The sequence below is a fragment of the Brienomyrus brachyistius genome, chromosome 2, assembly GCF_023856365.1.
Source record: "Brienomyrus brachyistius isolate T26 chromosome 2, BBRACH_0.4, whole genome shotgun sequence".
Taxonomy (NCBI): domain Eukaryota; kingdom Metazoa; phylum Chordata; class Actinopteri; order Osteoglossiformes; family Mormyridae; genus Brienomyrus; species Brienomyrus brachyistius.
Genome location: NC_064534.1, coordinates 24,067,806 through 24,093,554, shown reverse-complemented (window position 1 = coordinate 24,093,554; position 25,749 = coordinate 24,067,806). Strand labels below are relative to the sequence as shown.

The window sequence follows — 25,749 nt, the reverse complement described above, 5'->3', positions numbered from 1 at the left end:
GCTTTATCGTCCTTCTGTTTGACTTTTAAAAAAATCGTTTTACGACAGGAGGTAGAGGAAGGCGCGAGTGGAAAAACTTTAAAAGTAAACTAGGGCAACGATTACAATGCGGCATTGTTTAAGTGCTGCTGAGTTCTTTCATTGCCTAGTCGGATTGAAGGGGTGGGTATGAGCACTGAGGTCTCGCACCAGAAACTGTGTGTATCAAATCAAATTACTCCAGGATAAGGTGAGGAACTGGGGTCCTCTTGATCAGTGGAAATAGGGGTCCGATTGATCATATTCCTCATCCTCATCATCCGGCACTGAGCTCCAGCGATCCCGTTTCCCACAATCCCGCAGCGAGCCCCGCCAAAGTCAGGCCCGTCACTTAACCAGGCAGCATTTATTCAAGTTTCCTTCAGAAATAATTGACTCTACTTTGGCAGCTCCCGCACGTCGGTGACACACATAAAAGTAGAACACAGATACCAAACAAGACAGATCCTGCAAACAAGCTTCATGGGACGAGGCGCCGCGCACGCAGTGACACGGGCTGGGAGCGCAGCAGACGTGACTGGAATCACCTGAGTAACAGTAAACGCAAGAAAGGGAAGACCGAACACAAAAAAACAGGGTCACACTCAAAAGGGGAGTAAGACAAGAAGTTGTTCTAATGGAGCAAGAATAGAACCTTTCTGAGCCCAAAGTATCCCAGCTCAGGGTGTAAGCGCACACACACACACACACACACACAGACAGACACGCAACACATAAACATGAGACAGAATGCTTCCGGATTTTTCCAACAGCATGGTGGGTAACTGTTCCAAGCCTGTCCTGAAAAAGTTCAGCAAAGGGGTGTGTTGCCCATAAGGCTGCAGAATGAAATCTCTGGCAAAAAAAAATAAAAATTAGTTGCATACCCTTGAGCACGCCATTTCCTCAGTATTGCTGGAAGAAAAGCCCGCAAGCTATGCTTTGGGTGAAATGAAATAAGTAACGGCAATAATATATTCCATTGTTAGTCCCTGCTTTAAACTTGGAGATGGCCTTTTCCCACATTAAGCGCCTTTATCAAAGGCTCTGATCTTTGTAGAAAAGAATTTTCTATTAAGGAACAAAAACTTCAGTCGCACTATACGATATCGCTGTATGTCTGGCACCTTGCCAGTGCGACTTGAAAGCAGCAGATGTTTTGTTTTGAAGCTGGCTTTTAATAAATTATTTCTGAAGTAATCCTTCAGTGAATACGGGGAATACATCGTTTTTTCCTCCTCATTTTTCACAGCCATGTAAATATCGGTTTAACTGCTCCGCACGTCCAGCTCTAATCGAGCCATTTTCCCCGCCGACACAAAGCCCACATTAAAGCGCTAGAGCTGCCACAGACTTGGGTTCACGGAGCGAAGCCTTTGACAGCGGCAATGTCAACCTGCAGCCACCGCGTATAATGAAGGTGGATGCATGCAGAGAGATGACTTCCCATTTTAATTATGCTTCCCAGACGTCCCGTAGTGCCGGCTGGCATGACGCATGGACACATTTACGCTTAAATACTTGAACTGAAATAGGGGTTTATTTTCGGCGTGACCTCTCCTTCCCACCGCTGCCTCGTAAAAAGCACCGCAGTGCCACTCGTGTTCTCCTAATGAGGCCTGGCCAGTGAGGAGCTTCACCTCGCCCATTACTCTCCTGGCTCTCCACCGCGGCCGGCAGACACTCCATCAGCTCGAAGGTTGGGGGCAGCCCCTGGACGTGCCCCGCCTGACGTCCTCTCCCGTGCCCAGGCCCCCGCCACACCGCCCAGCACTGTCCTGATCGGCCCCCCGAATGCCCACTCTGATGAATGGAGTGCAATTATTTTCATCCTCTGCTGACCTGGTTTCGGGACTAAACTCTCCATCTCCCCAAAACAAAGCTGTCAAAAAAACAAGCTGCTTTAAGTTCTACTTTGTTCCAAGGGTGAAAAAGGCAGGCAAACATTTAATGTGAGACTTCAGTAACTGTGTAGTAGATTTCGATATAACCCTATATCCATTACACCATATTATTTAAAAATCAAACCGAAAACCAAAATCATGTGTCACGTATCATATACCATATAAAAAACACATAAGAAGAAGGAAATACACTGAACAATGCATCATTGTTATGGTGTATTTATCATGGATAAAATGCTGTGAACAAAAAGTATAATTTTATGCATTGATGTGTTTTATGAATACACTTTATGTGCAATTGTTTCCATGCATTGGTGTGGAGTCATTTAAGGACTAGAATGAGGTATTTTACATTACATTTAAATTTATTTTTATTTTTGTCGCTGTTGTAGTGACTCTGTGACAGGAGTCTCAGCCTCCAGGAACCCTGCTGACATTCGGCTCCAAATCAAACATGGCAATTGCTTTCAGAAATGAAAACCCACTAAGATGAGCCTTTGGATTTGTACTTCAAAATCTCAACCAGTTAGGCATCTGTGCCTATGTTCGGGAGGTTGTGGGTTCGAACCCCATGGCTGGCAGTGTAATCGTACCATCAACGGGCCCTAGAACAAGGCCCTTAACCGCAGCAACTCCAAGAGTATTCCACTATATGCTTTGACCCCAGAATCCAATCTCTCAATGAAAGCAAGCCAGGCTATGCAGAATTCCTACGTACCTTGTACAATGGCAAATAAATAAATCAAAAAAACAAAAAGACCTATTGTCCTCTACAGATGGAACCAAGCAGAAAAGCATCTCAGCAAGAAGCTAACAGAGACCAGACTTCAAAACAGCACCAGACCCCAGTGACATTCTGTCTCCATGCATGTCAGCGTCTCCTTAAAGGAAAACCATAGCTGCTCTAATGCTAGTTAAAACACCGGCCGTGTACCGGGCCAGAGTCCCTGGGACAATCTGTTTCTCCACAGGGGTACGACTGTACTGGCAAGAGAATAGCCCGTCTACACAACAAAGAAGCGACAAAGCAGGTGAAATATGACCACAACACGAACTGCTACAGACAGTACTGCGGACACATGATGAGCTGCTGCGACACCAGGAAACAATCCAGACTTACCACCATCACGTCTATCCACGCAAAGTGCCAGGAAGCCAAGAAACTCTCAAGGATTTGGCTGCCAGGCTGCTGTGCATCGTCTGAAGGGACAGAACCTGGGACCTTGTAGGCCGGAATAAATCAAGAAGATGTTTCAAGCAAGGAGACGAAGAAAAAGTTCAACAGGTGACTTACTGTGTTGGAGGGAGACAAGAGATTGTGGTGGAAAAAAGCACGATAGAGACAACTTTGTAAAGGGCAAAGAGCATGCTTCCATGCGTGAATAAAATGCAGCGTCAACAAGCACTTCCTAAGCATCCTTTGCAGCATGAAGCCTTTTTATCCTTCAGAGGCAAGAAGAATGGAACTTAAAGCTGAAAAGTTTCTTCATTCTGCTCAGCACATTTAAAAAAAAATCTTGTTACCTAAGGACATGCATGGCGAATCATAAGCTCAATAGCCCGAGAACAAGTTTTCAGTCACACTTTTTAAGGCATTAAAATAATCCCAGTGCTCTCTTTAGTCCAATTACATACTACAACGCAGCTGTTGGTGCAATCGGCGGAAATCTGTCACTCTGGAAAGCTGATTCGCCCATGTGTTATCTGCCGATAAGCTGCGCTGTAATTTTAGATTCCCTCACACATAATCGTGCATGGATCAGGGTCTGATTTAGCATTTCACAGTGCTGAAAGGTGAGCTGCTTTCCCTCTAATGTTGCCCCATAGGCTGTGGATGCAGCGCAGGGTGAGAAAAGGCTGATTATGGGCCCTGTCAGGCCCAGAGGTTGCCGAAGCAGGGAGCTTGACACCTTTCCACCCCAGGCGGCGAGGTAATGCTAGCACTGCTGCTAATGCAGAGCACGGCACCTGCCCGGCCATCGATAAGCAGGGGGGAGGGGAGGGGGGGGGCCCTATCAGCCGGCTTCAGCCGTCCCTGTTAGTCTATTAGATTTCTGATTAGTAGCTCCAAATGTTAATGGAAATAAGATTAGTTATTTCTTTGGAGATAGCATCTCATTCTTCCCGTCCAAACACACAGGCAATGAAAAGCCAAGAAGTGCTCATTGTTCAGCCCTGCGCGACAAAACGCAAAATCCCCTGTGCACAATGCGGAAAGCGTCGCTAGAAATAAACAGAAAATTGACTTGTTACCCCCATTTTTGTGCGGTACTGCTTCTGCTGCACAGTACAGACATATATAGGGCATTTTCTGACATTGGCCTTCTGTCTAAGTTTATACATATACATACATTCATATATATATATATATATATATATATATATATATATATATATATATATATATATATATTTATATATATATATATATATAATGTAACAGCAAATGAGCATGAGCAGGCCACAAGGAGGTCCAGCAAGCCAATAAAGCTAAAAATATAATGCAAAGGAAATATACAACACTGGAAACTCCATAGTTTTCTCTTCTTTCTCCCTTGTATTTATGTGTGCAATGATATGAGATTGCAAAAGGCCATGACTGAAATGTGACTCTGCGTGTGTAGCGCCGGAAAGCAGCGAGCACCTAAAGCCGGAGATGCTGTAAAACAGTCCGGCAGACAGCGAGAAAAGTCAGCAAGTGTCAGCAGCTAGAAGTCCTCGACGTCTCGGTCTAACGTTTGTTATGCGCCATAGAGTGAGGCAGGTGTGATCTCTCTGTTCAGCAGTACAGCAGGCCCACTGCTGAAAGAGAGCCTCACCAGGGAGCCACACGGCACCATGTTTCAGGTGGAGTAACCATCCTGTCCTCAGTGCTTAAACATGAGTGACAGCGCCCCGCCCAGGGGACAGCCTTCACCACTAATGACACGCTCATTACAGTCCCCTCATCTCTGTTAACATGCGGCATCGTCTAAACTTCAGCGCGCATCCGCTTTGTTACGCATCGGGTGCTTTCTTTTTTTATTCTTGGAAAATGATGACAATAGGCTGAGACAATGTGCTCTCCGGAGACGAGCGTGGCCTGTCTTGCACACTCGCTGCTCTGATGGTGCTGCTACGGCGTGACTCAGAAGATACCTGGCAAACACAGCGTAAGCATCATTTTACCACCAGTGTCTTGCCTTCAACTGATGGCTTTAGCAAATCCTACAAGCTGCGGAGATGGGAAGGAACTTGAAGTATACATTGAAATAATGTCATTTGAAACCTTTTCATTACTTTATATTTTATTATCGATTGGAGTATTATAACGACACGTATTGTTAGCTGTTTTGCCTTGTTAAGGAATGTCAACTGCATTCAGATTTAAATGTTTAGTGTTGGGCTTCAAGAACTACCCTGACGTTTCCTGTTTTGCATACAGCTGTTTATGCACATCTGTTAGATGGTTTACTTGAAAAAAGGTCTTTTTGCTATGTCCATTTGTCTTCTCTGCTCTTTCGTAGATCCTGAGCTCTTCAGCTGTAGGGACGGTCAGTGTGAAGCGTATGGGGGGGCGAGGGGGGGGGGCAGGGAACATTAAAGATTCCAGCACTGCTCTGAATAAAACATACAAGGCCTGTATGTTTGTGTCAAGCCTTGACTGCATGAAAAATTGCAGTATGTAAATTAAGAATGAGGTGTGAATAATGAAGGACACATTGCTGTTAGGTGTGACCTAGCACGAATGCAGCTACAGGGCTGCGGATCCAGAACGTGTCACTACAGAACCTTCAGGTACCTCTTTGGCTTTAACAGCTGAACTGTCTACTTTAATTAGCCCATGCTCCGGCTTTCATTGACAGTAAGTGACTTAATATTGATATTGGCTCCAAAGAAAGACACTTTTCACAATCGCCTGAACTATCTGCTAATTGAAAACTCATGAGGCAGCTTAGGCCAAGCCTGCAAGGGGTCCTCGCAGAATGGGAAACAGGTGCTTCAGTTTTGGGCCATGTAATACCCTGTTTAGCCCCCCAGGACCAAAGGTTATCCAGCTAATAGTTGCCTTGTGGCATGCAAGGAGGAGCAGAGCACCAGCCAAGGTTAAACATCTGGGACATATTGCACATACTTGCAACATATGCTTCAGGTTCAATTAAAACGAGGTCTTGGCACATTTATTAATCTTTTTTTACTTTCATCCCATAAAAGGGCCTCCTCTGACCTGACCTTAATATTTTACAATTTGGGCAAACAGACGAGGTAATGAGGGAGAGGGGGGGGGCACTTCACTACCTGAGACTGAATGGGAGAGACAAATTTGTCCAGCCTCAAAACTCCATTTGTTGTGCACTTAACCAGGAAAAAAGAAAAGTGTTGGGTGAGAGAGAGCGAGAGAGAGAGAGAGAGAGAGAAGGAAGAGGAATGGACAAAAAGTTGGCAGGGGAGAGATAGGAGTGAAAGGAAAATGAGAAATACTGCCTTTCAACATCCAAACGGCTCATACGGAACACCAGATGTCAAGCAGTGCAATGGATCAAAATGTAGAGGTCTAAGTCTGTAAATCTGAGTTACTATTTATATTATCAGCATCCAATGCATAGCATTAATGGACTCCTCTTATGTGGAATAATCTCCGGATTGAATCTACAGGCAAAGGAGAGTGTGCCGGCCACGGTCTGCTCATTTCAATATGAAAGTTTAATTGTGTTTATGATAATGTGTGTTTCAGTGCGCATGAGGGGAATAAGGGCTGGAAGGGAGACAGGCAAACTCCCCAGGTGCAAACAATGTCCACACCTGCTAACCACAGAGAGCTTCCTAGCAGCTTGTAGTAAGATGCCTTATAGCACGGGGAAGGATAAAATAGAGCAGCTCCGAGCTTCATCCACCTTCTTAGCCTCGTGAACTCAGACTGCAGAGGCTGCTGCACTCTCTGACACTAAGGGGCTCTAAAGTAAGTCCTATGTGTTAAAATAATAGAGTTTTCAGACGATAAATATTGAGGCTATGCAATTTAGGCCTCCAGTAGCTTATGCCAATGCTAACAGAATTATCTCCTCAAAATGCTTGTTCCCCAGGTAGATAATCCCATTTTCTTTGTAGCCTGAGAGAACCGGTGAGGCCTCCATTGACATTATGAAGATTTTGTGCATACAGAGTTCAAATTACGTGTTTGTGTTTAATCTTCACCTGCCCCCCTCCCTATATGAGCCCTCCCCTCCTTCACCTTCCCAGAACTCTCAGTATATCTCACCAATTACTACAAAATGAGAATACCAGAACCGGTGACTGGAGATTCTGCACAACAGTTGTTCAGATAATATAAATTCCTTTTTATTCAGATGAGTCTATGAATATGACATCTACCAGTGCAAAAGGATTGGCTTCCAGTTTAGTATTAATGTTTAAATAAAAGAACCTAAATAATAGTAGCTTTTAAAGCATTTCTATACTCTATACTGTATAGACATATACTGTACTACATTATATACTCTATACTGTATAGACATATACTACATTCTATACTCTATATTGTATAAACATATACTATATTCTATACTCTATACTGTATAAACATGTACGCTGGAGCCCCCTTCTTTAAACCAGGGATTTCTACAAGTACATATAATAATAATCATCAATAGAACAAATATAACAAATACATAGATAGCGATGAAAGGCAGCTACACACTGTATATAGATATATGGCCTAAGCTTTTTACCGTATTTTCTAAAATTCTATTAGGTGATAAAATGGATAAAATGTAGTCAAATCCAGTAACGGCGAAGCAAAGCAATGCAATGCAAAGCCAGGCAAAGCGGAGCAGATTGGAAATAAAAACAGTACGACAAAATAAAATCATCTTTATCGTGTTTCTCACAATGCAGCCCAGTTTATGTGGAAATCTCTAAGGGGGGGGGGGGCATTAAAGGTTTGGGACTCAAGGCACTGGGGAGAAAAATTCAATTTGTTTTCAGTTTGTCTTCCACTCCTAGAAACAGAGCCGTATCTAAAAAAGGTCGTCTGCTGATAGTGGCGGTAATTACCTTGTCGTCCCTGACACAGTCCTCGTCTTCGCCCCTCAGCATGTCCTCCAGGGCCTGCTGATGTGTCCACCGCAACATCGCAGAGGAAAAGCAACAAAAGCATAGAATGAATTTTTTAACTCACATCACAATTGCTGATTTCTTTCTCAATATGTCTTAGAAAGAACTAAATTACCACCCCTCCCCCCGCCCCCGCTATTACCCAGTTACCCAAGTCTATCCATCCATATCTTCATTATGGCTTCATACACTTTCAGGCAAGTGATGTAACACGCCAACTATGTGCTTCGGTGATCTAAAACGGATGTAACAATGACCGCGCCAGGCCGCCCCTCTGACCACACGCAGGCCAGAAACATGATAGTAACCCAATACAATGCTGCTGGCTGTAAACTGCACCTGCTTTATCACTGGGACAAATCTGCTGGAGAAAAAGAAATCCGTGTGATACGTGGTACGGTATGATCTCCAGGAAACAATGTGTCCATTCACCTTTTCCGTATGAAACGGTTACTTGTTTTTTGCCACACGGGAAGTGCTGTCAGGTGCCAGGGTTTCTTTAGGGTTCAGCCCCCAAATTAAGACGGGCAGCAAAAGTAACATTGTTCCCACAATTCCATTTGGCTACAAAACTGTGACATTATGGTTTACCGGCACGATTCCGAGTTTTAACACCCCAAGAAACTTAAAGAAGACTAACTGACAATAATGTACTTCTTAGATATACTATAAGATAAACTAAACTGATATACAAGCCTCATATAATCACACTACCTATATGCTTACTATCCTTAACCATAAAGGCATAATTTATAAAGCTATATAGAAAATATAGAACAGGTAATAAAGGAGTGATACTGGAAAAATAAATGGGTGCCCACCTAGACATTGTTCTCTAAACTGAGGAAAAATCACAAACGTGAAAAGTAAGATTTGGCCATGCGTCATACATCCATCCATCCTTCCATTTTCCAAACTGCTTATCCTACTGGGTTGCGGGGGGTCTGGAGCCTATCCTGGAAGCAATGGGCATGAGGCAGGGAACAACCCAGGATGGGGGGCCAGCCCATCGCAGGGCACACTCACACACCATTCATTCACACATGCACTCCTATGGTCAATTTAGCAACTCTGCACACATGTGATCCAGGTGGAAACTCGAACCCGGGTCCCAGAGGTGTGAGGCAACAGTACTAACCACTGCACCACCATGTCGCCCCTGCATCATACATATCTTGAAATTTAGAGGGTAGTAATTGGTGAATTTAACGTTTAATGACGAAAACTACTTGCAAATACTCAAAGCATAGAAAAGTATTATACTGCAGTGTGTTAAAGTACCACTCTATATATCAATACCTATTTTCCTGATTAATTACACAATCAAAGACAAGTAGCAATAATCATTAGGAAGGTCTGACGCCTGGAATGATCATATGGACTTGATGTCAGGATTTGGGTTTCAGCAATTATAAACTCCCATCACTTCATTTGCTAAGATCAAAACACAATTCTGGGAACGGCTATTAAATTTAGTTGTCATAGGCAAGCAATTTGTTGGCAGAAACATAAAGACTTTTTCTTGGTCAATTGAAAACATTCAATTCAGTGACTGTGGCCCCTGGGAGAGGCGAAGCGGTGGTGGTGTTGAGGGGGGGGTTGTTGGGGGAGTCACAGGGCCAGTATCTCATGCCTGTTTGTGTTGCTGGAGGAGCGCGTAGCACAGATCGTTTTTCTTGTGGCCCCCACTGTCATTCACACATCAAAGCTAGAAGGTCATGTGAGCACCATCTACACAAACAAGTCCAGGACAAGTCAAGTGCCATAAACCTCCCTGGTCAACAGACTGTGGATTTATTGCTCCATTTTTTATGTCACTCATAAATAAGTTTGTAGAATCAGAAAGTTTTTTTGTTATTTACTGGACAATGGAATGCGTTATTTTTTAAAAGTAATTTTGACTTAAGGGTCTTAAGTAAATAGCAATTTTGTGGATCACAGAAGGATCACGGCTCTAACGCTATGTACTCTGAGCAAACAGCTCGGATGTCGTACTAATGTCTTGTCGACTATGTCTCCATCAATAGCCCAGAAGTTCAGCGACAGTTTAGCCTGCTGGTTTCCAGAATTCCATGGTGCAGCCTGAATAATTATCCAAAACGAAGCATAGCTCAGTTCTCTCAGTATATCAGTCCAGAGAGGGGACATGAGACAGGAGGCAGAGAAAACAGCCAATAATGGTTCGTATTTAGGGAAGACACACGCTTATTCTCCATTCATGAGACCGAAAAACGCAAAGGTCTTTCTCTCTTTGTGTGTATGTATGTATGTGTGTGTTTGTGTGTATATATATATATGTGTACAGATAGATGTTGAGAGCTCTGCTTCGGAATGTAGCACTACAATGACTGTGTAACATGAATAAATACAACAATAGAGAACCAGAGACCAGCGTGTTGTATGGTGGCACATGTACATGTCACAGCGGCACGCTCACTTAATAAGTTGTGACCTTGTCTGTTGAGCTGTGCTCCTTGGTTCAGAATTAGTGCTGCTGAATATTGACACAATTGTTGCCATTACATCACATTACAGACCATAAAGTATCATGAAATCAATAATAGGTTTAATTAACAATGTGACCCGCAGGCAGAATTCAGCTGAACAAATAACAGAAGATTAGCATTCTTGACAAATTTTAAGCAGGAAAGTTCCATCACTCCTGGCTCTCTCAATTCTCAGTCTGCTGCCTTCTGCTCCTCCTTTGTGATGAGTGTACAGAAAGGCAGTACCTTTGCTCTCTCTCCTAACCTTCAGAATGACAGGCACGTGGGGAATAGATGCCGATGCAGACATTCCACTGAACATGAAGATATACTCCTCTTTTTTCCCCGCTCCTTTGAAACGTGAAACATTTTAACCTCTGCAGCTGCTCCCGCCTGCCCTGCTCGGTATGCCGTGTGTGGATCAAAACCCCAGAGAGGAGAGCTCGGCTCCCCGATAAGGGCTCTCTACAGTGCACGTCTCATTGATTCAGGCCTTCACAAGCTGTCAGAGCTCAGCATCGGAGGAGGGCAATGCGCTGGCACCGGGCCAAACTGTTGAATTTGCCCAGAGGGGAGGGTATCCGGGGCACCCAGCGGGCACGGCCGCCCCTCCAGCGTGCCACATCTCTTGCACTGATCAAACAGGTCAGGGCTTTCAGCATGGGCTGTGTGCATGTCATTCTTCTGGAGCAACATTCCAACTAGATTGTTTGTCCAGCCTTTGAAGAAATCCTTCAATGCTTATCCTTAAGCTAGAGAAAAACTTGGTGCTCAGAAGAGCTTCCTGTAGAATCCAAATGCATTATGGTGTCAGAAGAGCTTCCTGTGGCATCTGCATGCATCATGATGTCAGAAGAGCTTTCAGCAGAATCCACATGCATTATGGTGTCAGAAGAGCTTCCTGCGGCATCCGCATGCATTATGGTGTCAGAAGAGCTTCCTGCGGCATCCGCATGCATTATGGTGTCAGAAGAGCTTCCTGCGGCATCCGCATGCATTATGGTGTCAGAAGAGCTTCCTGCGGCATCCGCATGCATTATGGTGTCAGAAGAGCTTCCTGCGGCATCCGCATGCATTATGGTGTCAGAAGAGCAGCCACAAACTACTGATCTTGGCCCTATGCTGTCTGGGTGATGATCACATGTGAGAGATTTAAACCCGTCTGAGCGACTGGCCAAGATGGAAACCACTACCTGCCATAACCCACAGCGGGCCGACTCAGGGAGCCACCGCATTCCTGCTGACACACGGCGGAAGCACGGCAGCGAACAGAGGGGCGGGATCATTAGCAAAAAGTGCACAAAGTTCACCAGGGATGAAGGGGAAGGATGATGCAGGCGCTCCGGCTTTAAATTCCATCCCGGATCGCGAGGCACGGGGGAAATCAGCACCACTGTAATGTTTCCCAGTTAAAAGTGACATGACCTTTTGATTTTGTCACCTGTCACCAGCTCGGATGTCACACTGAGGCAGATAAGCATCTGCAGAGTGCGGGGCCTTTATTCCCCCCCGCCACCACCATCTTGTGCCCCCCCCCCCACCCCCACCCCCACCCCCACCCCAGATGTCTGGCTGTGGCGCCGCACAAAGAGCCATGCAGGCAGTGTCGGTGTGGCGCACGGCAGGCAGATTAAAGCCCGGCAGGGCCGCCCGTGTGAGCGCCTTCTCCCCGCTCGTCATTATTCGGCGTGCGCTGTTCGCACCGCCGCATCTGCTGCAGCTCTCCATGCGCAGGAGGGAGCCGAGCGCGCGGCACAGCGTGCCCTAAATGAGGGCTGCATCTGAGGGCATGACAGGGTGTACTTCAAAGGGTCCTGATCCGGGACATACGCCCGTTTTGATTCGGCTGGCGGGGTGGGTTGACGGGGGCCCCTTTTCCCTGCGCCCCACCTTTAAAGCGGCAACACTCATGGAAGAGAAAACAGCACATCATTTATTCATGAAGTGCTCATCGAAGCAGTTTGTTTTTAAATTAGACGCATAGGGTGAAACAAGTCGACAAAAACAACAGAAACCGGGGAAAAAAAATCTTCAGACATTTTGTTTCTGTTGCATGGCCCTAGAATGTAAATGAAGGCTAAACAGGGCCGTTTGGCTCAAAATCAGCATTGACTCTGCTTTCAACTCCTATTAACATGTAGATAGCTTTCACTTCCCGCTGTCGAGCTACGAGGACACGCTACACGACGACAAAGAAGCGTAAGGAGAGACGTCACAGCGGGATCCAGCGCCCGAGTGTTTAAGTTACAGGAAGTCTAAAGTTGGGTCGTCTCCTTTCCGCATCACACTCGCCTGTTAATTCAGCGCAGAGATTTTACCCGATGGACTTTCTGGAGCGTACTGAATTACGCAACCAGTCAATACTCACTCTGCTTTGAAATGGGTTGTCTATCAACATTGATAACCATTTCAAATATTTTCCTTCGCTGAGAAATTGATGGCAAAATTAAATATTGATTGAGAAAGCAAAAGAATAAATACAAACAAAATACAGTTTGTTTTTTATTTCCTCCCCAGCTGCCAGCGGCGATCAGGCCAGTGAGATACCTATCAATCGTTACAGCCCACTTACAAACCGACATCTGCTCAGCTAATATTGGGCTTCATATTCCCTACGCAGCCGATCTGTTTGGGAAGCTGACATTAATTTGCAGTCCTGACATTTGCTACATATTCTCCGAGACTAAAAACAAGTCTGGTTCTGTTCTTCATAAAGTCTGCAGTCCTGTTTCATGTTCTCTGTAACATCACTCTGTCGCGTTACAAGCTTGGCTAATATTGTACATTTTGATTTGGACCTTGGTAGGGAACGGCTTTTGTTAAACGCCTACCATCTAATGCGGAACAACATGTTGGGATAGACAACAAGATCCGAGCTGACCACTAAACAGTGTCCTTGCCTGCATTGCTATGCAGGTCTTTTATTGTCGTAGTAATGCTAGCGCTTGGCTGGCAGAAAGGGTCATTGTTTTTCTAAGGATCAGTTCACTACCAGGACAGACATTAATCTATTAAAACTTTATGCTGTATCATGTCAGTGCTAACCTGCGTTTAGGAGACATTTGTATTGGAGAAAAGGTCCGTTCTTACTGCAGTGCTACTCTTAAATATGGTAAATAAATTGTATCAGCATAAGTGCCAAAAATTATAACCTAAAGCCAATCGCACTGAATGAGCAAATTAGCTAAGCAAACACACCAAAAATACTATGCAAATTTATCAGTATTTTTCAATATTTTCTACATCATATGACAAAAGAACAATTGTGTATTGATTAAAAGCACTCCACATATTCCCTGTAAAGGAATAGCAGAGGCATCTCTGGATGAGCTTGCTTAATTACGCACCCAGTAGTGACAGAGACATCACTATTTTTCTTTCACATGACAATATATGCTATAATTAGCACCTTAGCAACATCTGGCGAAGCGTTTTACAGACCAGTGGTCTTCCAGGGTGGCTTGGGGCCTTGCGCTTTTCCACTCCAGCTGAGCTGTCCATCGCTTGACTGACTCGACCATCTCCCAGGCCGACAAAGCGCTCAGACTCCAAACAAAGCTGAAGCAACACCCTTCCCAGAGAGCCGGCACAGGCTGGAAGTTGTAGTAGGTGTTGGAGCCAGCAGAATACGCCATCCCACCCCAGGAATCAAACAATTGCACCAAGAAAATATTCCTTTGTAAAGGAATGAGTACTGCCTCATTCATTCATTATGGATTAGGTATTGCCTCGTTCATTTATTATGGATTGGGTACTGCCTGATTCATTCATTATGGATTGTGTATTCCCTCATTCATTCATTATGAACTGGGTTCTGCCTCATTCATTCATTACAGAACTGACATTGCCAGGAATCAAATAATCGCCCAAAGAAAATATTCCTTTGTAAAGGAATTAATACTGCCTCATTCATTCATTGTATTGGGTACTGCCTCATTCATTCATTATGAATTGGATATTGCCTCATTTATTCGTTACAGAATGGATATTGCCTCATTCATTCATTATGGGTTGGGTACTGCCTCATTCAGTCATTAAGGAATGGATACTGCCTCATTCATTTATAAGAGTCCTGCTGTACAAGGCAGTCTAAGTATGCTAAATAAATGTGGCGTTTAAAGATGACAAAGCATTTGTAACACTGGTACTCTGTGGAAAAGTACATTTATTAGTTAGATGTTAATCTAAGGCCCAGCAGCTAAGACAGAAGAATGTGTCATCATCGTAGCCGCGACTGTAGTTACACAGACAATGAGCGACATGTACACACAGAGTCCATCAACGGTGTGTCTCATTTAATTACAGGACCTGAGTACATGTTAAGAATTGCTTGTGCATACTCTCTGACTTTGAAAACCATTGCGTTCCACATACTGACCTCTGTTGGAACACCATGACTTCATTTTACATGTTGCTCAAAATAATTAGCAACAGGGTCTTTCAGGCAAGTGACACAGCAGTCTATCACTCTCTCTCTGTCAGGGTAACACTGGTGCAGGATAAAGCATCCAGGAGGATTCAGAGATCAGGATGCCCAGACACAAAAGTGTAAAACACATCCCTCCCTACATGTATGTGCCGCACAATGGACGTGTTTGAAATGTGGAAAGTAGTTTAGCCAAGGGCGGGGGGCAAAACGTAATTCATGTCATCCCAACCATCCGAATGTGTACAGATGCTAATATTTGGATGTTGTACAGACCCCATGAACATTCCCAGCCTGGGGGATGGAGAGGAATTTGCTCCATCCTCTGAAGCGGTCTGGAGATTGTTCGGCTGCTTTTTCTGCGCGTCACGTAACAGCAGCATGCGGTTTTGTGTCACTGGACTGGCAGAGACTCTGTATTAGTGTAATCTGAAATTACTGCCTGGCTGTCTGGAGCAGACATCTAAGGTCAGGTGAAAACAGCGAGCAGAGGATGCAGTTCTGCCTGGAGCAGCGTTGTTCCTGCGTCATATCAGTCCAAGGATCATTGTGAATCTGGTGCCTTTCAAGTAAGACGTCATTTTTCGCATTCGTCAAATTAACGGAACATTTTCGCCTGAGCTCAAGCATTAAATGTGTGGAGGCATTAAAGTATGAACCGTATGAAGCATTAAATGTATGGATGGCTTGAATTTTGAGGAGTAAGATATACTTTATCTCCAAAAAGACTTTGTTAAAACAATAACGATTGAAAATACATTTCTCAGTCACAGGCAGGAAGAAGAATCAATTAATGACACCAGGTGCTAATCTTTATGAAATAGCCCCTGCTCCACAGGAGTCACAACACCATTCAGGGAAAATAATCAAGTATTTTCCCTGCAGTTCATAATGAACTTTCTTTCCCTTCTCTTTCATTCCTCTGGAAAATAAGCATCTCCCTTCAGTCTGTCTGGCTAATGAGAAGCATACGCTAGTGTTTGTTTACTGTGTCGGTGAGCGAAACTCTGCCGGCTTTGCCAGCCCAGAACAGCACATCTGTTGTGGTTACAGTTGTCAAAATGTAGAACAATAGAGTGAAAGACAGAATAAAAAAAAATAAAAAAAACTGTGTACTCATCTGTTCTGGGGCCAGACCAATAACCTCTTCCCCACAACTGCACTGCCTGGCTTCAAACCCTTTCTGGGCTCCCAATGAGAGCTTCAAAAAACCATAACCTCTGCCGAGCACACCAAAATGGTTACAGCATATATATTCAGTAAATATTTTATAGCAGAGAGCTGCAAAAACTGTTGACAGAGCTGCTTCCAGATTGTGCGTGGTGCCTGAGCAACATGTAACGATATGGCAAAAGTAAAGCAAAAAACAAGACCAGCGACCAATAAATGTTCAAAGCGTAATTGTGAATATTTTACGATTTTCAATAGCCTATAATGACAGGTAAATCGTTTGACATGAATAAACCGATATTCAGTGTTTATCACATGTGTGCATGTGTTGGGAGAGCGATTGTGTTTATTTCCCACAAACAATGTCTCCATCTACAGGCATGTGGAAGCAGTGAGGAACTATAGTGGCTATTAGGTGAAACATTGAAGGATATTATTGTGTGGATCGAAGCAGATAGACAGCACTGAACACAGCTCCGTTTTACAGAGGATACGCTGACTATATAGGGTTTGTGTTACCTATTGCAAACACCACTGTCATTTTACAACACACTTTTGTTTGGAACACTGACCAGTCGTTGCTATACAGTAACTGCAGTTCTATGAGCAATATCTTATGCACGGAGTCATAATCTTAACCATAATGCAGCCACTCAATTCATGCAATTGCGTCCAACCTTGCATGAAAGTGTCTTGCCTACGTGATGCATCAAGCTTGCGAGAGCTAAGCTCTCCTACTCAGGGAAAGCACTCGTTCACCGACACGAACCACATTTGATGGTTATCAATGAGAATCACACGTGAAAAATAAAATACCAGTCGCTTATCGTGATATTGCTCTTTTACGAAGACTGCTTTTCATATGAAGTCAAAGAGCCATGGAAATTGTGCTGGTCCTCTAGTTATGGTCTTATATCGGTGCATTCTTTACCTGTGTATTCATGACACTTTAAAATTCTTATTAAAAACATGGTCTTTTAACTCTGAAGCCTAAAACTGTCAGAGGGAACCATTTATAAAATGAATTGCTAGACGGTTCATGGTTTTGCGTCACTTAGAAATGAGGTCCCCGTTCAGTGCGTAGATACTGCTGCATGCTATTTCTTTTCTGTTTTCCTGTGAGGCAGTACTTTCACTTTGCTACATTGTACAGTGATAAACATATAATGCTCCAGATTAAATGCTATACTATAAGTCATTCCGACAAATTTCTTCTATGTACTCAGTTAATAAAGCTAGGCTACCTTTTTTATAAAGTAGACCTCCATTAACCCCCCCACCAAAGAACAGAAAACAATGTGCTTAGTCATCTGTCCTTTTCACTTTGCTTTCACATACAGTATATGATAAATAAAATGAATTATAATTCTGTTTTTCATCATTCATATTCTGCTAAAAGTCAGCTGGTATGCACAAGTGGTTTGGCATAATGGCTATATGAGAAACCTGCTGTAGGGATACAGCCAAAGGTCGGTTCTGAAAAACTTACCACATCACGCTGCCTGGTGTCCTTCCCCGCGGCAAAGGAAATGTAGTTCCAGGCCAGAACCATCAGCAGCATCAGTGGGACCATGTAAAGCTCAAAGTTCCACACCAGTACAACAAAGAGCTTGGGAGACAGAGAGCAAGAGAAAATGAAACGGTCAGGTCTCGAAAAAAACGCTCACGGTCCTCATACACCTGTCACACACAGACTTGTTTACTACCCACAATGTGAGGGCAAGCTTTCAGGCGCTTTACATGTAAATGAACCATGTCAGCCTTTAGAGGACTAAGCAGCGGCAGGTAACTGCTAGAAATGACAATATTCATGAGCAATGAATGCAGGTTTTAATCTATAAGCTTCCATTTCCATACTTCCTCAAAAAACACTATTCTGACTGCCGAACTCATCAAGCCTAAGCAGTGGAAACACATTCCCATCCCCCTATCACTTCAGATTTGGCTTGAAGAGAAGGGTAATGCGTTTAAAGCCCTATAATCAGTACATTGCTCCTGCTCCGTACTATCAGAAGGTCCCTGCCCTGAATTTATTTTCCACCGACTACATAACCTGTTATGGAATAATCGAAACAGCCAACGTGCATGCTGGCCTGAGAAAATGCACCCTTTCTCCACAATCAATGTAGCTCTTGCAACTCAGTAACGCATGTGTGTGTTAGTGTGATAAGTGTCATCCTTAAGTTTCCCTCCCTGCACTAAGTGTGCGTACAGGTTCTTTGTTGTGGTAGCAGAGTCTCTTGTTGTTGAATAAAATATCAGCATGATCAGTAAATTGGTCCTATATAATACTGAAAAGTAGGAAGTGTACATAATGCCTTTTTAATTTTACTAACTAATTCACATTGATATAATTTACAAAAAAATGCACATGTAGAGTTGTAAAATTTATTTCGGAAAGCACAGCCGTGAAAAATAATTTGGATGGCAGGCAAGTAAATGAATATAATACACTGATGTCACAAACTGTATTTATTTTTTCTGGAAATTTTGTTTTCTTTTATTTGTTGTTGACAGTGAAACTTCTTCCGGGTATTATTACTGCCCTAAGAAAGATTCATTAGCAATTCTGTTGCCATAAGTCTCTCTATCTTCAAACATAACCAATTAAACCTAAAAGGCTGACATATTTTATGCCTTATGTCACTTCAGGACCCCGGTTTCATAAGGCAGCAATGAGAAGTTACTGTGGGGAGCACAGTTGGGGTGGGTGGGGGGGTGGTTTTGTTGAGATTTCATTTCCTTTAACAAATAAAATTCCTCAACTGGGCTTTTACTCCGGAGAAAGTGGAGCGGTGTGTCTGGCCTCGGCCCCCATTGTCTTTGGCAGCCTGACCTTTACGGACCCCAGGCCGGGCGGCTTTTAAGCAGGCCTCTCTCAGCCTCGACAGAACCGCTCCCACTCGCCACCAGACAGGTGCGGCTTTGTGTGAAGGGCACCAGACACCTTGATGGGCTGGATCACCTTTCGGAAGCGCACTGACGTGGCAAAGCTTTTAGCTCTGTGCATCCCTGGAAATGCAGCCACCCACCAACAGAAGACACACACGCACACACACACACACAATTATATCTTTGTGGGGACTCTCCATTCATTTCTATGTTGAAAACTCTAATCCCAACATAATGACCTTAAACCCTACCCAGTCCTAACCTTAACCATAACTAACCAAACAAAATATGAGACTTTTGGCATTTTAAGTTCTTTTGATTGCAGTAATGGATTTTTACAAAATTAAATTTCCATTTGTGGGAACTAAAAAAATGTCCCCACAAGGTAAAACGTTACAGGTTGTTATTATATTGTGGGAAAATCTGACTCCCGCAATGTCATCATTAGCACAACACACACAGATAACCACACCATATGATATCCAGCCATTGTCCAAATTATATAACCTTCACACTACATTTCTTAAGTTTAGTTTCTCATATGTGTATAAACAAAACAAAGAAAAGAAAACTTTGGGCAATACATTTGCATAATGCTATAAGCAAAATGACATAAGGACATGTGTGACACTGTTCAGGCTGCCAGAGAAACGTAGATTAGAAATGTTCCCTTTTTCAGAACATGAGCAATAAAGTTCAATAACTAAGTGGTGCTTGCAGTACAAGCAGACACACTGTTTCCCAGCCTTCTGCTGTTCGCCATCCTGCGTCTGTGTGCGCTCAGCACTTCTGTCTCGCTCTTTTTGAAGCTACTGTCACGTGCACCTCATCATTTTGCTCCTAAACACAGCTTTCCCCACTTTAAGCCATGAGCACTACTGCCGCAAAAACAACCCTGCAATATATAATTCATAATGTATACAAATCGTTACACTTGGAATGCAGGAGAAAAGTATTTTTCTTTGCGTATTACATGTAAACAATATGCAACTTAACCTAAAATGGCTGAAAAAATACACTGCTGATTGTTGAAACAGCTAATATTTTATTTCTGGCATCTTTGAAGCATTTTGTTGGAAGGTTCATTTGTAAGAACCACAAAGTGTTTTTGTTGCTAAGAATGAAGCAGCATATCCCCATCCACTGTCCTTTATGAGGACCTTCGCTCTGTTACAGGCCTAACGTCTCTTCATTTGCTCGTGTTGGCTTTCGGCCGCACTGACTGACAGCTCATGGAACCAAACACCTTGGCCCATGAGTGGTGAGCCCTGCTCCATTTCAGGAGAGGTCCTAAGACAGCAGGAAACATTCTCTTGGGCCACCAACCGTATCCCTCACCTCTGCTACTATCCTGTAAACCGATTTTGGGGCAAGACTCGGGGAGGGGTGGGATGTAGCGATAGGTGACTCAAAGTCAGGGTTAGAAAACAAAAGGGAACCTGCCTCTTTAAACATGCATGGACATTCTCAGTAAGCAGCAATGTAACCGCGATACTATATTACAACAAAGCTTTGGTTGTTGCAGGCAGGTTGGCAGAAAGTGCTAATTTAAAGCACCACCCATTGTTTAACAAATCTAGGAAGCAATTTCAAGGACTCAAAATGTATACTCAGCAAAAACAGTTGCACATTTCCATGCCTGATCTGATAAGCACAAGCAAATATAATATGCAAACATACAGGCAGCATGTAAACATCCACATATACACACAATTATTAATGTTGCAAAACAGAAAAAAACGTCAAACATAATTTTTAAAGCTGCAGAGTTGTAATGTCTCATGCTTGCAGAATAACTGAATGCATGCTGTTTTTCCCACTACCCTTAATAAAACTTAAAAAATAAAAATAGTTGTTAAAACATTAAATATGTTAATATTTCACTTTATGTGATTTATATATATATATATATATATATATATATATATATATATATATATATATATATTGTATGTGTCTATATACATATGTAAGTACATGTTAGTACTATAAGCACGTAATACTATTATTAACTACCATGGCTATTGTGGTATATGTTTGATTTATGAACATCTTACTGATTTAAATTAGCTACTTTGTGGAATTTATCTGTGGAATAACAATAACAATTATAGCAAATAACAAAAATAGAAATTTCAAAAGTTTGACCTAGAAAATTAACCACATCCACTACACAATCAAAAAAATGACATTAGATAAACCTTTAATATTACTAATGTCATCTTATAACCAAAAAACTCGAAACAATTATTCTGTTTAAAAGGAATGGATTGACTAATACCTACTCAATTTGTTGCCCGTACTAGAACATTTAGATTATTTAACATAGTGCAGCAGTGTCCTCTACTGGCCATTTAGAGAACGACAGTAAATTTCAAAAAGGGCACAGTATAACACGAAGGATTTTAATTCCCATGCATGTGCAATGCCTACAGCAGAAATACATAGAAAATGTCAGTAAAAAAATGCATATATATATATATATATATATATATATATATATATATATATATCATTTATACATATATAACTACAAAATAATTGCAGTTGTGATAAAGTTCTCAAAATCCTCACACTCCAATGATATGAGTCAAACACTGAAACATTCAACAATGTCACCTGCTCAGCCCTTTTAAATAAAAGAACATCACACTTTAAAATGTGCACCCCAGCATATATGAATTATACAGTTATGTGTGTGCATATGCGTGTTTTTTTTTCCTTTGAGGGTGAATTTTATCTAAATGCAAAACAGGTGATATGTGCTCCAGTTTCCACCAAAAGTAGCTCCCTTGTCTGGCTTCTCCCAGTGATAAGAGTCCTACTTTGCTGAACATAAAAGCCCCAGTATCATTTCCCTTGCTTCTAAACAAACGCCTTCTTCTCCCCTCTCCCTTCCTGTGCCAAACAATGCATAGTCTATTTGCTCCCAATTCAGAGCCCAATCGCAGATAAAGTTACAGCAAATTTGTTTGGTGAAAAAAGGCAGCAAAGCCTGTACTCCCAGGGGCAATAACAAACTTGTCTTTCATTCACGGGGGGGGGGCGGGGGGGGGAAACTGGCAGGAAAGTCGCTCAGAGACAAATGCGGCCCCAACGCCACAATGGGCCCCTTCGCTGGGGGCTGGGAGGGACCGGGGCTCAGCTTGCAGGTGTTCAGGTAGAGAGGTAAAGCGGGTGCTTGACCCCTGCGCACCGCGTCGTGGGGGAGGGATTTCCAGCACTGTCACGGTGGGCTCCTTACAACTGGAGGGGGCCTTGGGGGTGCGGGGCGGCGGACAGAAAAAGGGCTTGAATTATTCCTGCAGATGCATAATTGTAAGTGCTAATGGGCCGGGCTGCGAACACGGGTAACGATGGGGTGATCGGAGCGGCTCGGGTGACGGCCTGCACTTGAAAAGGGCCCGAATGGTGCAGTTATTGTGCTCATCCATGCAGGGTCGTAGGAACCGGGGCGGGGGGGAGGAGGTCCCCCCCCCAACCCAGTATTTAACATGGCTTCATTCTACCCCCCAATAAACAGACCGTATTTAAATAATACGTTGTGCCCCCCAATCTCAAAAACTCTCCTATGCCACTGCCTGAATGTAATTCCCTCATTTATAGAAAATCCTGACTCTGCATGCAAGTACACCTGAAAAAAGTTAATATAACTTTATATATTTACATATTTGCATATTATTTTGCAAATTAATTTACATATTATACATGTATTTATATCTAATTTTTCAGCATGTAAAAAGAACACAAAACAGTTCTCATGAATGCTTATTAATTAGTAAGGACTGTTGTCTATTTCAGCCCAGCCAGGGTGTACCTCAGCTTTGGGCCTTACAGTATGTCTCCAGGAAAGGAAGGAAGTAAGGAAGGAAGGATGGATGGATGGATGGATGGATGGATGGAAGCAGCCAGTTACTATTTCAAAATACATCACATGCAAAAAGTTAGACAAAATGTGAGCAAAGGTAGAGTAGAAGCTGGTACATGAGAAGGAGCTTTTAGAGTAATTAGCACCAGCTTGTGTAAAGGCACAGTGCTAAGCAATCAGACGAGAGTGAAGTTCTGAGAGTTCCCGTCGTTAACCCTCTTCTCCTGGCAGGCCCACCTGACATCCGGCATGCTGCGCGCACCAAAAGTAAAACAGATGTACCGAGCTACCCAGAAACACACCACCTGAGCCAGATGGTCCCTTTTACAAGGTACTTAAAGAAATGAGTGATGTAATTAATACGCCTCTCGCAATGACGGCTTCAGAATGAGGAGAAATGATCCAAGAGTACAGCGGGTGCCATAAACTGACGTCTCCCACGTCCGAGCGCCTCGGCTCTCGCAGGGAGTAGGCTGCCGTCTTTCCCGTCCGACAGGAAAGAGGAAACTCCACCACACCTGATGCTCTCTGTGCATACGAGGGCTGCTAGCGGCCCTTGGTTACTGCCTTGGGAAAAGAAGCTTTAAAGCCTTTTTCATACAGTCGTAAATTGTGCAAGCTGGCCTGAATATAAGATGCTACTGTAAATGGGCAATAAGAAAGGCCTCTTCCTTAAAAATAACATAATGAAATATTATTGTGTTTGAACATGTTTCAGCCTGCAAAATGCATACCTTCAGTCACAAATGAATATAAAAGAATCATTATAAGTTTTAAATCATTAATGCACTATGTGTAAATTATTTAAGCAAAACAACTGATTGAAACCCACATAAGAATTATAGAATGCACACACACACGCACACACATATTTGTTTGGGACGAGAAAAAGCAATCAAATCCTACCTTGCTTTTTATAACTCCCTTGACATTTTTGTCTGACATTTTCATTAATTTTTGCAACAACCATAAAAAAAAAATCTGAAGCAAAATGTTAACTGATCAATACAATATCCTCCTTCTCCCCAGCAAACCACGAGTGCCCCTGCACTCCAGGTCCCGAGACCGTTCAGAAATTATTTGTCAAATACTAAATGTTAATGCATAGTACAGAGGCACTTAAAGCAGCTGAAAAGGCTAGTCACACTGACAGGTACTTCCTCTGGCAATTTATGCAGAATCACATGAAGGATTATAAGTTTGTCTTGTAGTACAATTTGGCAATTTGGGAGCTTAAGAAAGAGTGTCCTTTTGATGAGAGCTCAGTTGTCCAATTATACGTTTTAGCTTAACACAGAGTGCGAGTGACAGCATGACAGAATGGAACTCTTCATATGTCACCACAAGAGAACGAGGCAGAGAGGGAGAGAGGGAAAAAGAGAGAGAGAGAGAGAGCGCAAAAGCACAATTACTATTTATTCTACTCTCTGGAACCGTTTCAGCAGAAGCGGAACAGAGCCTTTAGTATTCCAAATGGCATGTAAAATGCAAAAGCCTGATGGCTAAATGACAGCAGGAGGAACGGCTGGAGTGTAGCAAGAACAGGAAGTCATCATAGGTGTGGGTCCTCGGAGGAGGAGGAGGAGGAGCAACGGGAACTTAAGCGGTTCAGTCTGATGTAGCTAATCACTTATCATAAAAACACCATTACAGTGATATCACACTGAAGCTGCTATTTTAAGAAACCTTTGCACGTTGCTTGCTGGGTAAAATCGAGCTGATCATTTGAAACAAACTGTCGTAACAAAAGACCTACCTGATCCTGATAAGAACGCCCCTCTCTCTCTGCAGGATTACAGTGATGTCACCATAAAGGTGCTTTGATTACCTTGGAAAATCCTGACCATTTCTGGGCTACTTTCAGTTTGTTGCAAACATCAGTCGAATCGAGCAAAATGGGGCTTTTTTTTTTGTCACACTAATCATGGTCAGTTCGCTACATACGGAGACGCGAAATAACATTCCTGGACTGCAGTGCCCATAGATAGACAGGAAAAGTGCAAAAGAACAGAAACGAACATTGACACACAATGCAAAAGTGACGGAATGTTTAGAATGGCCAATGATGGAAACAGCAGAGGAGATAAGTGGTACAGTATGTAGCAAAGAATGATGGAAACGCTGACATAAGGGTGGTCAGAGAGTAGGGAGTACAGTGACCTGTGAACCCTGTGAAGGAGAAATTCATGGAGAAGCGAGAGGCTCCTACCACGAAGGCACAGATGCTCCTCTGCGGAGATTCCCACTCAAAGCAGCTGTTGACAAAGCAGCCAATGTTGATGAGGAATATCACGCAGCGCTTTAGTCGGTTGAAGTTTCGTAGCAGCAGCTATAAAGTACAAACACACACACATAAAGGCACCGATGACAGTTTGCGTCTCACCACTGCAGGCTGAGCACAGCTAACAGACTATTGTAATTGCAGCTGTCTACCTGTGTACCCTTGTCTATAAGATAAAATATATTTTGCTAGTTTCGTTTATGTAAACATGACAAATAATTTTGTCAATTCATCACAGAATTTAACACTCCCCGGCACTTTAACTGATTAAAAAAAGCAATGACAATTCGACAGTCAGCTTCAGCTCACTGCAAGCTGCCATTAACCAGTAAATGAATGTAATCCAGAGGATTCATTTTCTGATTGACTAACAGCACAAAAAGATAGCAGGACTTCTGGAGACGGAACTGCTCAGGTCCTCATGTAGCTATCATAGGATCCGAGTAGTTTTTTGTCGTATTTTTTCCCCTGATGGATCATTACATTTATGAAAATTTAAGGGTCCCAAATACACATCTTATCTGTAACTTAAAAGACTACAGGAGTTCTGCTTTCTGTTAATGCCTTGATGGAAAACAATACGAATGATAACATTTAGTTCTCAGCACACA

At 43.0% G+C, this 25,749-nt stretch overlaps 1 protein-coding gene across 8 annotated transcripts in view; it reads right to left on the bottom strand.

Moving 5' to 3' along the window:
• Window positions 1–25,749, bottom strand: part of LOC125712651 (multiple C2 and transmembrane domain-containing protein 1-like) — a 108,490-nt gene that overhangs the window by 14,557 nt on the left and 68,184 nt on the right. For 6 of the 8 annotated variants that reach the window (XM_048982937.1, XM_048982941.1, XM_048982968.1 and 3 more), the window contains 4 exons: window positions 25,067–25,186; window positions 17,587–17,706; window positions 7,956–8,012; window positions 3,043–3,144 (listed from right to left, as the gene is read on the bottom strand). In XM_048982937.1, the coding sequence (XP_048838894.1) occupies window positions 3,043–3,144; window positions 7,956–8,012; window positions 17,587–17,706; window positions 25,067–25,186 (399 nt within the window). The remainder of the gene's footprint in view (window positions 1–3,042; window positions 3,145–7,955; window positions 8,013–17,586; window positions 17,707–25,066; window positions 25,187–25,749) is intronic. The other 2 variants (XM_048982951.1, XM_048982995.1) reach the window with 1 other exon arrangement.